Raw genomic sequence first — 14,193 nt, 5'->3', positions numbered from 1 at the left:
CTCTTAAAACACAGAGACACAAAAAGGCATTCAACAAATGTTTCACATGTCACCTCTGCCTTCCAACTCCCATATGAAACCATATGCACATTAATCACCAGGATGCACAGACACACTTAGTAGCTTTGCATTTTTAACTTTTATGAGCGCTGCTTGCCTTTATTATTACTTTTTTTTGTGATGTAACGGTTGCAACTTGAGGCTATGATCAACAGGTTCCTCAACAGAAAACACACAAGAAGAACACAAGGTAACACAAACGAGAGCGGGTTGTTGCCTCAGGACAAAGCATAGAAAATGAAGTGACAAAAAAAGCACAGGTTAGTCCTCACTGTTGAGTACGATAGCAGAGTTATTTTTCACTTTTCAAAATTATTTGCAGAATGGACTGTAAAGACAGTCTTCGTATCTGCTATAAGCGAATGGTTCTCAAATCATTCTAGGTTCTATAGACAGCCCATCCCTTTTTATTAAAGGTCTGTGTTCTGGAATGAGGCCCACTTCCTATAGAAAAAAAGAAGATCCAAGAGCAGTGTGCCTGTAGGAAGTGGTTGTTGTTTTAGAGTTAGCTAACAACCTTCTACCTTGAAAGCCAGTCTCCACCCTACCTCAAAGCAAGTGTTAGCTGCGCTGGCTGAGGCTGTGCATGTGGGTGAGGTACTGGGCGAGACCCTCCTCCCCCTCCTCCTCCAGATGCTGCTGGTAGCACTGGAGCAGCTTGGCAGCGCTGGCCTCTGGCGAGACCCCACCAGCAGGTAGACAGGAACCCGACATGTCCAGGACGATCGTGGTCAAAGCTTTGATGTAATTCTTAGCAAGGGTCAGCGTCTCGATCTTGGACAGTTTCTTGTCAGTCTTTACATGAGGGATGGCCTCGCGCAGCGCTTGGAAGGCATTGTTGAGTTTGTGCATGCGCTGGCGTTCCCGCTCGTTGCTCTCCAGTCGCCGGATGCTGCGCTCCTTGATGCCGGAGCCGCGCTGCCTCCTCCGCCGGCCTCCACCTCCTCCTCCCTGCCGCCTGCCCCCCCCCCTCCTGAGCGAGCCCCTCCAGGAGCCGCCAATCTGGACTGAGGCCTCTGAGCCTTCCTGCTCACTGGAGCCGGGTTCTGGCTCTGTGTCTGCTTCTGGTTCTGGTTCTGGCTCTGGGTCCAACCACGTTCTCCTGCATGGTTTTACACCCTTCCCTTTGGAATTCATCGTGCTGCCTCTCGTGCTGGCCCTCTTTCTCAGGCAGTGGAGCAGGGTTGTAAAGAGAAAGACCTAAAAAGGGCAAATAGAAAAACATTACACACAGACACTTGAAATCATAATATTAAATAGTAAAAGAAATAGTGAATTTTAACTTTCTCACAGTTTGTACAACTCTATTTTCCCTTCCAGCCTCTTTTCAGGTCCAACCAGCCTGCATCATGTATCTAATCAACGTCTTGCAGTGTGAAAACGCCATGATGTTAGTCTGTTAGCCTATGCCTCTCTTATCCCAGGACACTCAGATAATGTCCATTTCAAGGTTACACTGGCAAAACACCTGAGACCAGCCACACAGCAGCAGCAGCAGCAGCCAGATAATTCACCTCCACTTCTCTCCTTTAATCCATTTTAACTTGCTCGACGTAAGACACTGGACACAACACATCAGTAAACAGAGTGTTCTAAAAAGAGTGTTACATATTAAATATTCTATAGCTGTAGTTGTGGACTCACAATGGAAATCTTTTAAAACACGTGATTATAATAAAACCTAAAGGACAGAGAACTTAGTTACACATTCCCTTTTTATTTAACTAACCCGAGTTGAATCACCTCAGTGATAAAAGTTGAAGTTGAACTGATGCGAGATAAACAAATGTCAACCTTTTCCACTCTACTACGCGTTGCGCAGTGTGCAAATGGAAAATCAACCAGACGCAACCAAAAAAATCCTCACCTTTGGTGTTAAAGCCAACGTTTCTCCTCCTAAGTGTTTATACTAGAAAACGTCACAGTTCAAGAGTTCTCAAAAACATCATCATGTAAATGAAGGGGGAGACGGAGCAGCGCAGCGTGTCCGCGCAACAGTGTTTCACCGATAACTGTTACACTGGGATACCTGCTGACTGATGTACACGTCGCGCTGCTCGGCCAATCACAGGCCGAGCAGCGGCCAAGCCCCTCCCTCCGGCACTGCTCCGCGTTAGTGTCCCTGCGGGGCCACAGAGAGCCCAAAAAAGCCACCATGACCGCGTCTGTATGGACATTTAATCAAAAATAGCTTCAATGAGTCAAATGAAAAAGTAACATTTGTCTTTGTTATCTGCTGTCCAAGTGGTAAAAAAATCTTCTGATTACTGAGTAAAAGTGTAAAACACGTCTTTTTCTTGTTACAACAGAAATACCAGAACACATGGTTGCATTTACAGTAGACATTACAGTTATATATGCGATAGAGCTACAGCAGAATTAATTTTAGGCGTTACAGTAACATAATAGTGTCAAGAAGAAACTTTTATACTTTCTAATGATGTTGTATCTTTTAAATTGAAGTGTCATAGCAATGATGTTGCGTCATCATACGCCGTTCATTTATAAGCAGGTGAACTGTAGCGATGTTTCGGCTCTTCCTTGCCCCTCACCGTCTCTTTTGACTTGAAGCGGTTGACATAATTTCCACTGCGGCTTATCAGCTTATCACTACTGCTTCATTTGAATACAGTCCTCCAGGCAGCACCTTTACATGCCACTTTACTTACGCTGGCCCCAACAATGTGTTTTAATCACTGTGTTTTTAAATAGTTTTTTTGTGGCGACAACTAGACAGCCTCAGACTGATGGAACACACAGTAAGTAACATAATTAGTGATTATAATCAGATATTATGTATTTCACACCCCTTGAAACTAAACTGTTGCTCCAGGGGGCCTGAACACAACTGTTGGCAGTTCTTGGGATACATACAGTAATTAGTGGCAAAATAGCTACTGAGCTTTCATATTTTTCTATGAAACAATCATTGTAATTTAAAAAATTCCAGCAGATTGGTGCGGTAACTTATTTAAACACACACTAAAAATGTCATGTTCTGTTGATTTGATAGGTTTTTAATACCAAAAGTGTGATATTTAGCAGGAAAACCTTCACGCTTTTCTGTAGTAAATTGTGAACTTTCATTTTTGAGCGGGTAATATTAACGAGATGCAGATTAATATGTGTCTGTCTGTTTAGTAAAGAAGTGGTTAATAATAGCAGCTGAAGAAACTGAACTGACTTTAGCGTTAGCTCGTATGTACTCAAAGATAATTGTTTGGATTTCACACAGAAAATCCCTCCTGTGTTTGTTGACAGTTGAAGTGGCTGGACAGCGTCCACGACCCAGACTCTGCAGACTGCCACATACGTCGACATCAGCTCAAAGTGTAGCACCGGGTAATGAGAACACCTGGACGGCACAGCAGCATGGAACACATGGAAACATGGGACAGAATGACAGGTACAAACAAACAACCAGAGGGACGGTCAGAAGGCCCGGCTGAGGTGAGCACAGACGTTCTGTTCTCATGGCCAGGAGTCCTTGGGTGGCTGCAAGGTGATTTCATCCTCTTCCTCTAATTGACAGAGTGTGCATCAGGTTCTGTGTTTTTAGAGTGAAAGTATGATCAGTCCAAATAATAAGCAGACTCTTTATTAATTGATAAAGTTCTTCCGGCCTCCTCAGTCCAAACTAAATCAGCTTTAGTGCTGTAAACAGCTGGTTTCCAAATAAAAATTGATGCTGTTCAGTTCTCACATGATTAACAATTCTTTGTTTGGGGCAACTTTTCTTCTGGTTTTAGTCTATATCAGTGAGTAAAGTGTGCCGCCATCTTGAGTTAAGAGTTATAATTCAAGCCAAGTAAGTCAAGTTTCTGTGTCTGAGACTGTCCAGTGAAATGTTTATTTGGGCTTCTGGTTATCAAAAGTCAAGTAATAGTTATACAAAAGGAGAGAATCAAAGGTTTGTTTTGTGCTTATGAGGAAAAGTGGACTCTGCGTTGTGATTTTCTGACCACGATACCTTTCAACCGGCCATCTTTGTTGTAATTTGTTCTGTCTTCCAGTTTTCTCAATTTGTTTTTCTACCTGCACTGTTTGATGGAGTGGTTTCGTTGGATCGTTCAGGAGAAGGATTCACCCCAGGAAAGGGTTTGAGACCAACTGATGATTCACGAGCATGGGCTCTGCTCTAGCACTCCTTCCATTTCACAGTCATCTTCCCACTAATGATACTCTCCTCATCCTTAATAGTGACAGAAAAAAATCTTTACCACTTCAATGTGATGTGTGGTCAGTGTCTATAACCCATTTCATTAATCAGAGGTAGTTTATACATAGTTCATCTCAGTTTAGTTCAATGTATAGAGCAAATACCTGTGACACTTAATGAAGATGACATCCAACATCCATGACACCCATGAAGTCTGATAATTAGCAGATCCTTGCTGGATAATTTACCACTCAGCCTATAAAACATAAAAACACATCAAAATGTTTTTACATAACAGATGTCCTATAAACTCTACATCAACAAAAAGCAAATACATAAACAATTACAGATTAGCAGCATTACTAGCCCTGTACCTCATAGTTGCAGGTGTGACTCAGTGAGACACAGCAGTCTACCTCAGGGTTAGCAGGGCGAAGGTGTAGTCGGCTGTGTTTGATGCACTGATGTTGGCATGTCTTCCAAAGCCGAGAAGTCATTTTGCCACTGCAAGCCTGCAGGTAAAACACACGACAGTAAGTGACAATGATTATTCAATAGCCTGCAGCGACTTGGTTTTGGAGGACTTACTGTCTAAATATCAAAGTTTGCTCATACTTATGTTACACCCTCTCCTTGTTACAGAAGCTGTTGTTTGAACTAGTTAATGTGACAGTGAGAGTACTGTCCCCCTCATTGTCATTGAGAGTATGAATTTTTAATAGCGCTAATATTACAGAAAGGGATTTAAATTATAAAGGTAGATTCCCAAAACAATACACTAACACAAGTTCAAAATGTTAGACAACTGAGGGGGCGGCCGAAAAAGATGCCACACTAACAAGATCTTAAAAAAAAAAAAAACAACTTAACATAAGGACAAACAGGACCCAAATGCACAGCCCACAAATCTTACAAAAAGAAATCATTTAGTAAAATAAAGTTATACAAACAATTTGTTGCCTTTTACTTGTGTAAGATCCTCAATCTTGTGAAGTGCCTTGAGACATCATTTGCTGTGAATTGGTGTCATATAAATAAAACTGAACTGAACTGAACTGAACTGAACTGAACTGAACTGAACTGAACTGAACTGAACTGAATTGAATTGAATTGAATTGAATTGAATTGAATTGAATTGAATTGAATTGAATTGAATTGACAAGAAGCCAGAATTGATCTCACACAAACACACACCCGACAAGACAAACATAACAGTGCCTCTGAAGGCCGGAGGCCTGCACTGTCACACAAACCAGTAACATTCTGGAAAAAAATAAAAAAACAAATCATCTTTTAAAAGATAATTTAGTTTACTTTCAAAAGTAAAACTTATTTCCATTAAATAGAATGGAAATTAAAACAAACTGTAGAGATTGTCCTGTATAGAGAATAAAGTAATAATTTTTACTATTGGTTGGACGTTATTGACCACACATTGAATTTGGGATGCCTCCTGTGCAGAGAAGCAGTGAGTTATGTCTTACTCACTAGTTCTCCATTAAGGCATTAAGTGTATCGTATCGCTAGTAAAAAATAGTTATGATGAAAGCACATGGACACGATAAAACTCTGTTTTAATCTGTTGTCATCAGGTTCAAACCTGTTGTATTCAGAAAGCAGGGCTGACACAAAACATCAGAAGATAACACAAAATATTTGTCTACCGGTATATTAAATTAAAAAAAATGTTTTTAGCGCCAGTGGATGTCCTGTTGGCATCTACTGGTGGAGACACATGTCATGGTGTAGTTGATGGTTAGTTCTAACAAAACTAACAAAATTTGGTTTAATCAAGAGTGTCCAGAAAAAAGGCTGGAGAGCCAGGTAAATAGAGGAAGTGCATGTGAAGTAGACAGTGTAAGACTGGTAAGAATGGTAGCGATGGTTGGGGTTTTGGTCCATTTCTAACATAGAGACATAGAGTGATTAAATAACATGTAACATGACATCACACTTAACTTAATTATACTTACCAAAACTTGTTTAATTTGACTTGCAACAGAAAAAATACAGTACAAAAATTCACATGGCTTAAAATAATCTTTTCAAGGCAGAATCAGCAGCGTAGTTACTGTATGAAAAGAGAGTGGCTGCAATCTGATAGTGGTTGTGGAGCGTTGTATATACTGTACACCTCTGCGTATATCTTGGAGAGGAGTACAGGTGAAACCAACTAAAAAGGTAGCACTGCCTTTGTAGCCACTCCACACAAGCAAGGGGTCGACCATGGTTAGTAAAGTCTGACCTGAGGATATCCATAACTGGAGCTCTAAACCCTACTGGATGGTTCACAGCATCCCAAACAGCCTCCTATTTAATTCAGTTTGTCATTCACAATTCTGTAAACCAACTAATATTTGGATCGTTTTATAGAGGAATTCTATAATGTATAATGTCTGCTTACAACAACATATAATTCCTTTGTTCTATTTTTCAATATACTGTTAATTTGAAGATGTCGACCCTTCAGTGTCTCGTAACAACAGGATGCACTAAAACTGGTCTGTCCGTGGGACTTAACCATGCATACACATAAACACAGGCATTATTTGACACTCACTCCTGAGCCTGAATAAATATCAGGGCTCATCCAACAGAGAGAAAAACGCAAGAGGAAAGTATCTCTGCCCTGTGGTAACCAAGCGACCGTTGAACCAGTGACTCAGGAAAGGAAGAGAGAAGCTGACTCACAGCACCTGTGACGTAAAGGATGTAAAAGGGCACTAACACAGATGTTACTATAGGATCACACGCACACACACACACACACACACACACACACACACACACACACACACACACACACACACACACACACACACACACACACACACACACAGTACACCATTAGCCATAATCTGCACTGTTTTGAGTAAATTAACGAAAGATTTTTCCGAAAACAGTCCGTTTATCCTCATCACCAAAAAAGAAGATACAAACACATCACAATTTCAGTATCCATATAAAAAGAATATGAAACGCAGTGATAGACATCTATCTCATACTATTGCTGAAGTCTTTTGTCAATGCATTTTCTTTGGGGACAGCCCAATTAAATCACAGTGTAGATCCTCCTCTGGAAAAGTCAAACTCTGTAGGAGAGAAACAAGGCTGATAATGTATTGCTTTAAAATTTTGCCCTGTCACAAGCCCTCTAAATGTGTTGCAATTCTCAGCAGCTACTGTGCATGACCATAGCACATTTCTTCTCCTACCTTCTGTTCTGTGAGGTCCCCTCATGCAGGACAGGAACATCATAGGGGACAGAGATAGGAAGTAAATGCATGGGGAGGAAAATGGAATAAGGGAGTATGCAAGTAAGTGTTACGACAGCGATGGATAATGGCCTTTCTGCCGCAGATAGGGATTAATAACGTTACTTAATCATATTCTGTGGCTCAGATGAGTGAGGGTCGTGGTCATGCTGGAGACAGTCCCAGCTGTGAATCAAGTGCTAGGTGGGGCACACACAGGCCTGAAATCCAACTTTGTGTCTAGTTTTGATAAACGATTATTAATATTATCTGTTTGTCACTCAAATCAAAAGAAACAAGAAAATCTGTGTGTTTTGTATTTTACTGTAACTTCAGGACAAATTGAAAAGAAGACACCATCAATTTCAGTCGATATCTTCAGGCAAAGGAAGTATCATCCACTACTTAATTTGCATATGGGCACCAGCCTTCTCCCGTTTCAAAATAAGCTTTCAAAGGGTGTGTGCCTTTCATGTTTCTAATATTCTGCTACAGTACATTTGTTTGACAGCTTTAGTTTTTTTACTTTCACTTCCTTAATACAACACAACCAACTAAAACTATTTCACTGACAGTATGGGAGTCACAATATCATATCATCTTTCCTCTCTTGCCTACAGGAACATATTTGCTCTAGAGGGAATATTTCTTTTATCCATGAGACAAAGGACATTTGTAAATGTTCAATATTGAACCTCAGTGAAGTTTTAGGTTGTTTTTTAAACTTCAACATCTCTTTTAATCAGATTTTCATTAGGATAAAAAGAAAAACAAGAGCTTGTGCCTTAAGTTGCTTTTGCTTTGAATTTAATTGAATTTCTAAGAACCCCCTCAGTGGATTCTCACTGCACGGCTTCACTGTGCAAGGAGCATTAGCTCCCTCTAGAGTTCAAAGGCAGAACAGCAGGCAGCACTAGCCAGCTCTGAAGCAGAGATGACCTACTAGAATTGTCAAAAAACTGTGACCATTCATGATCATTTGCTGATATGGTCCTCCCTCTGGCAACAAAATCACTGATGCTGGAGTTCTGTTTTCTACACCCTGACAGCATCAGGATGTTGTTTGCAGCGGGCAACAGCATCACTATTCAGTCTTCCAAACGTAGACAAATATATTAAAAAACATAGTGGAAGAAACAAAGAGAGATGCAAATGAGATGTGATGTGATGGTGCTTCTATTAAGACTTCCTCCTTCATAGTGATTTTACTTTACATTGTACCCATGGCGCTTCGACGCTGCATTCATTTACGCACTCGCTCACCTTACGCTGAAACACAGGGACAGCTTGAGGTTCAGGGACTTGCCCAAGGACTTCAGCATACAAAAGAGGGGAGCCAGGAATCAAACCACCTATTCTGTGATTGGTGGGCGACCACGCCGCCTCTTTAACTTGTTGGGAATAAGTTAAAGAAGGTTTTATTTATTTATGCAGAGAACAGCAGGGAATGTTATTTCACTGGTGTGTTTCTGCAAGTTTGATTTCCAGCCAACATGTTGCACTTTCCACAGAAACATGGCTCCATCCCAGAGCCCCTGCAGTAAACAGGGCCATAACTAAATAAAGAATATGTAACGATGGTGAGAGAAAAAAACGCGATGACTTACAGTAATTTGCAGTAACAGGTTTGCAGCGACTGTATATGGAGTTTATCAGTCTGATTGAGCTGTAACGTGCATTTTACATGCCAGACAGAACTGTGGAACTATCCTTTTACACTGCAGGCGCAGAATCTTCATATCCAGTCGACACACAGCAAGTGACACCGAACAATCTGTGAGGGGAGGGTAATTGGAGATCACTGGGCTTGCCAAAATTACAGTGCTCAAGGTCTGAGGAGGAGCATGCGAAGTGCCACAGTCTCCTAAGTCATAGTGAAACCGGGAACTGAGGAGCACTGTCAGTAATAGTGGAAAGTAAAACATCCATTCAAGTTGTGGCAAGTGCTGTTTGCAGCCTTTATTTGGACACAGCAGGGTCTCATAGGGCCGCGAATGAGAGCTGCAGGACGTGAATGTAATCTGACTCTAGCATAACACCAATCACTGTTCCTAATATATCCATACTATGCACATATTTGTTCAAGGTGTTTCAACAGTAATGAAACTATAAACTATAAAAATATGTCGTAAAAATGATTATGCAAGCTGTCAACTGAGAGACTATATTATTGCAGAGCAGCTCTCATCGCCTTTGTAGGACGATTTTTCCCCAGAGTGGGAGATTACAGGGCCTTTGCTGAGAGAGTGTCTTTAATATGATGACATAAATGTGTAATCCATCTCAGATTGCTGGCGGAGTATTCATGAGCCCCTGTTGACAGCGGTACACCTGCTCTACCCCAGTCCGGAGCCGGGAACACTGCCCACTTGAACTAGCACCGCTGCTGCCAAGGGCGCTGCCATATTGGGAGACGTGTGAGAGTGTCTGGGTGTAAGAAGAGGAGGGAGTGCGTTTTTATGAAAAGGTGCAGAGACCAGAGAGAGAGAGAGCTGTGCGAGGAAGTCGTCTGTGTAGTGAAGGGATTTGGTTGGACGTAGACGGAACAGGTCTGTCTTTACTCATGGATGGCACAGAGTCATCAATTAGTCTGTCTTTCAATATATATAATCCGTTTCGTTACAGAGGCAGAAATAATAGATCTTGTTTATGTGAAGTGTGTCTAACCTGCTTGAATGAGTCTACAGTAAATGCAAAGGCATTTTTATGTGCTGTAGTGAAATGTCACTACCTCCATCATACTGCTTCAATCATAAATAAATATGCAAACCATGGACATTTAATATGAGAGATCAAATTGTAGAAAAATTAAAACTGCACATTGTGAATATTTTTGTTTTATTTGTGATATTGTGAATATTTATGCTTTGTATAGTTATAATACAAATAAAAATGTTATAGCCAATATTGCATTTTGATACAGTAATTTATGTCCATATTAAGTACGAAGACTGTGAATGAATAGAATGGACTATATGCTGCAGAAGAAACATCCATCCAATAATAATAATAATAATATCTATTGTAAATCTGTCACCTTTACACCAATCTGTGACTAAAAGCAGAACTGAGGGACCTGTGCCTGTCTGTTACTTTCTGTGCATCCATTCAGAAGGCTGAGCAGTGACTGTACTGTATACAGCATGCAAACACTTACCTTATGCCTCCCTGTAATCTATGTACAGCTGAGGGAGCAGCTCAGGCATGTGATTTTTTATCAATAACATAAATATAACGCACAGTTGCCACACGGGCAAGTGGGGAAGAGTTTATTTGAAGTGTTGCGACTATGGAGAGAGAGTGGGAAAAGTGTTGAAAAGCAAGACTAGGACCTCTGACCCGTTCTAACACACTGACACAGACGTATACCCTGGAACATGCACAGGCCGAGACAGCTGTGACTCCGACTCGACCAGTTTAAAGTGTTTATGGATGAGCTGATGTTGAGAGCTCAGTGACAGAGTTTGCATTTAGACCCTGCGACCCTCAGATCAGATAAGAAGAGATCTGTTTCAGAAATACACAAACGTCTTTATTTAGGAAAAAGGTATGTCTGGGGGTCACATCACACTACTTCCACACTTTAGGAACATGAAACATGATGCAGTCTTGTCAAACCCTTACCCATACTTGTAAATGCTACTGTAAATCCCATTTCACTTATAGGGAGTCATAGCAATGATCAAAGAAAGATCCAAAGGAATATATATTTAGAAAGGTCATACAGTATATTACTCACTTTTACACCTATAAATCCAGATGGAGCCAATACCAGACATCAGTGTCTTCACTGTATCCATCCTGTCCATCATTTGCCTTAGGGAGTCCCAAACCCATAAACCCCCTACCCCATCCTGTCACAGTGCAGAGCCTATCACTTGCATTCTAAACTGGTTGGTATTCATCATGCCCCGATCTGGTTGCACAGCAGCATCCACTTTTAAGTCCAAAATGTAATGACTCAGGACTGCCTCTTAGTTACAACTCAAACAGTGGACAAACTATGGCGGCGAGGACATTTCATTTTCATAGTGAAGCAAAAGTGTGACAATGATTCACTTGCCTCCATGATCATATAGAGAGCAGACTAGTCCTGACTGCCGTCGTGGCTGAAAGGTTCATACCATCCTCATGCCTTTATGCTAAATGTTACTAATGTGACTTAATACTACCACGGTAAACACTCAGCAGGGGGTTTTGTACTTGGCTGGGGTCGTTAACTTCCCGGAAGCCCATAACCACCAGCATGGAATGGAAAGTATGTATTTATACACTTAGTTTTTGTTGGGATTACAGAAACAAGATACAGGATTTTAATTATCATGCTTTGGACAGAGCTACTTTAGGCAAACTATTCTTAATGGGCTACAACCATCTCAACCAAGTCTTTGTGCCAATGGCTTCTTCCTCTTTTCTGCCTTGTGTCCGTGACACAGACAGTGCTCTAGTCCAGCTCTAGCTGTGGGGAAGGGGTGCCTGCACACACGTGAGTGACAAATATTGCATTGTGTTGAAGTAGGAGCAGGAGAGTCGCTGCCCCCTGCAGTGACAGTCCCAGATTGCTAACCATAGCATGCATTGGTTTTAGTGTCATGACAATACAGTGTGTGAAGGAAACCAGATTTTGACTAAACCTTGCATTTACAGTAATAGCACTAGAGCTTTTTCCCATTTACAAACTGACTAGATACTATAAGTGTTTGGGTCCACGCAAAGTTTCACATACTGTAGTTTGCAGCTTTTGACTACAATAAATACAAACACTACATGCCACATACCCCGAAATACCCTGATGGCCCAATTGGGGGTTAAGACGTGGTTTAGGGCTAAGGTTAGAATTAGGTTTTTGGTAGAATTAGAGCAAGAGGTAGCCTTGTGTCTGTGTGTCTTTGAGAGTGAATCTGAGAGTGTCACAGACATACCCACACCACAGCTGGTCAGAAACTGAAATAACTGCAGCAGTAACTGAACCAGGGAAAGGGAGAAGGAGCCACTTTCTTCAGGGATGCACAGGAATGAATGGGGTTCGGATGTCCTTGTCTTTTCGTCTGTGACCCTCTGTTCGACAACAATTTGAAACATAACAACAGGATGTAAAAATTAGTTTAGCATGTTACTGTAAAATATCTCTTGCTAAATAAATGTAAGATAAATAGAATTACTTTTACATACAGTAAATTAAATCTGACATGTGGTTCTTACTATACTACATTCTTTTTGTTTTGTTTTGTGCTCAATTCCATGCAATATTTGAGAATTTTCAAGTACTGTGTTCTCTTTTCTTTGACACTGCAAGTTGAGCATCTGCTTCTTGTTTGCAAGGATTTATTTTCAGATATTTATGGACAATAAAACTGATTTAACACCTGTGTATATAATATCTCGTGCAATCTCCAGAAACCTAAACATGATTCAAAGACTCTTTACATTTTGTTTGATGGAACTTAGGGACATCAGTCAGAATGAATGGGATGCACTGACATAGGGGTGTTATTATTTATGCAAAAAAATTGAATTGAATTTTATGTCTACTCTCTTTTGATCTTCTTCTGTGAAATAACAGTGGTGAATGTACAGTCTAAAAACATCGTCTCACATTTAGACAATAATAAAATTGGAAAACAATGACAAAGCTGGTGTGGACATAAACAGGAGGACTCAGACTCAAGTATCGTTCCTAAAGTATATACTATATGATCCACAACTGTCAGTAAGCAGGTTACAATACAACAGCTGCATTCATACTGTATGTTATTGATGAAGGCCAAAGTCAAACATAATGGTAATGGACTGAAACCACAGTTAGCTGTTGATGAGTTCTTCCTCTGGAATACTGCAATTTCTTTGGGAGACAAAGGATATATTGTTTATAATGCTCTGAATCTTTTATATGCATATAAAATATGTAATTGACTTGCAATTCTATGTAAAAAAATATTGTTATACTTACCACTGCTTGTTTTCCTGGCCTGTGCTGATTGTCCCATTTCCTAATAATTCCAAACTTGAGCTGAAGAACACAACAGGAAACGACTGTATTTCAGGAGTGCAAGTTCAACAGTCCAGTACAAGGCTCTCTGAAAACTCGTGTCCATGCATTTGTAGACCTGCAAATCATTCTCATTTATCTTGAACCTTCCCTGGTATTTTAGCAGAGAGAAAAAAGCAGGTTTTCTCTATTCCCGCTGCCTGTACTTGTCTAAAAATGAAGCCAAACAAACTCTGGGAGTCGTACCATCCTCATCCATCTGGGTGAGTGTGCCTTTTCTTCCCAGTCCCTTCCCCCTCTTCCTCCTCTCATCCACCACTCCATCATGCAGGAAGCAAGAGTCTTCCTGAAAACAAGCACTGAAGCATGGAAAGGGACAAAGCTGAGGACGTTAGGTACTTGTGGGAGAGCAGAGGATGTTCTTTTTTTCTGTCATTCTTCACGCTGTGGTTTATCCTGAGGAAGTTGCTCTCACGTCATTAACGTCACTGGGCCCACACATGCTGCCTAGTAGGACCAGAGTGACGCAGTAACGCCTGCACTGCTGCAGGGGTTACTCACACATCCTTGAAGCCCTACGTGGGTGAAACATATTGTATAGCAACAAAATACTGATGAATTCAAATGTCACACAGAAAAAGGGTTAGTGCTTCATTAGGACAAAATAACAGTTTGCCCATTAACCACATTCAATTTCAGCTTTCAAATTTTTAAAATACATCCCTCAAAAA

At 40.8% G+C, this 14,193-nt stretch overlaps 1 protein-coding gene across 3 annotated transcripts; it reads right to left on the bottom strand.

Moving 5' to 3' along the window:
• Nucleotides 1-101: 101 nt before the first annotated feature.
• bhlha15 (basic helix-loop-helix family, member a15) lies at nt 102-14,193 on the bottom strand. Of its 3 annotated transcripts, none has more exons than XM_029133585.3 (7): nt 13,424-14,193; nt 12,396-12,531; nt 4,594-4,731; nt 4,384-4,475; nt 3,475-4,252; nt 2,090-2,225; nt 102-1,260 (listed from the first exon to the last, which is right to left on the bottom strand). In XM_029133585.3, the coding sequence occupies exon 7, from the start codon at nt 1,195-1,197 to the stop codon at nt 622-624; it is 576 nt and encodes a 191-aa protein (XP_028989418.1). In that variant the 5' UTR covers nt 1,198-1,260; nt 2,090-2,225; nt 3,475-4,252; nt 4,384-4,475; nt 4,594-4,731; nt 12,396-12,531; nt 13,424-14,193; the 3' UTR covers nt 102-621. The 3 variants fall into 3 exon arrangements, with proteins under 3 accessions (XP_028989418.1, XP_055360297.1, XP_028989420.1); XM_055504322.1 differs by having other exon boundaries at nt 4,096-4,252; XM_029133587.3 differs by lacking the exons at nt 2,090-2,225; nt 3,475-4,252; nt 4,384-4,475; ... (1 more) ...; nt 12,396-12,531; nt 13,424-14,193 and adding an exon at nt 1,928-2,073.

This window comes from Betta splendens, chromosome 19, assembly GCF_900634795.4.
Source record: "Betta splendens chromosome 19, fBetSpl5.4, whole genome shotgun sequence".
Lineage (NCBI taxonomy): Eukaryota > Metazoa > Chordata > Actinopteri > Anabantiformes > Osphronemidae > Betta > Betta splendens.
The sequence above is the reverse complement of the archived record's forward strand: the minus strand, read 5'-3'. Positions and strand labels throughout refer to the sequence as shown.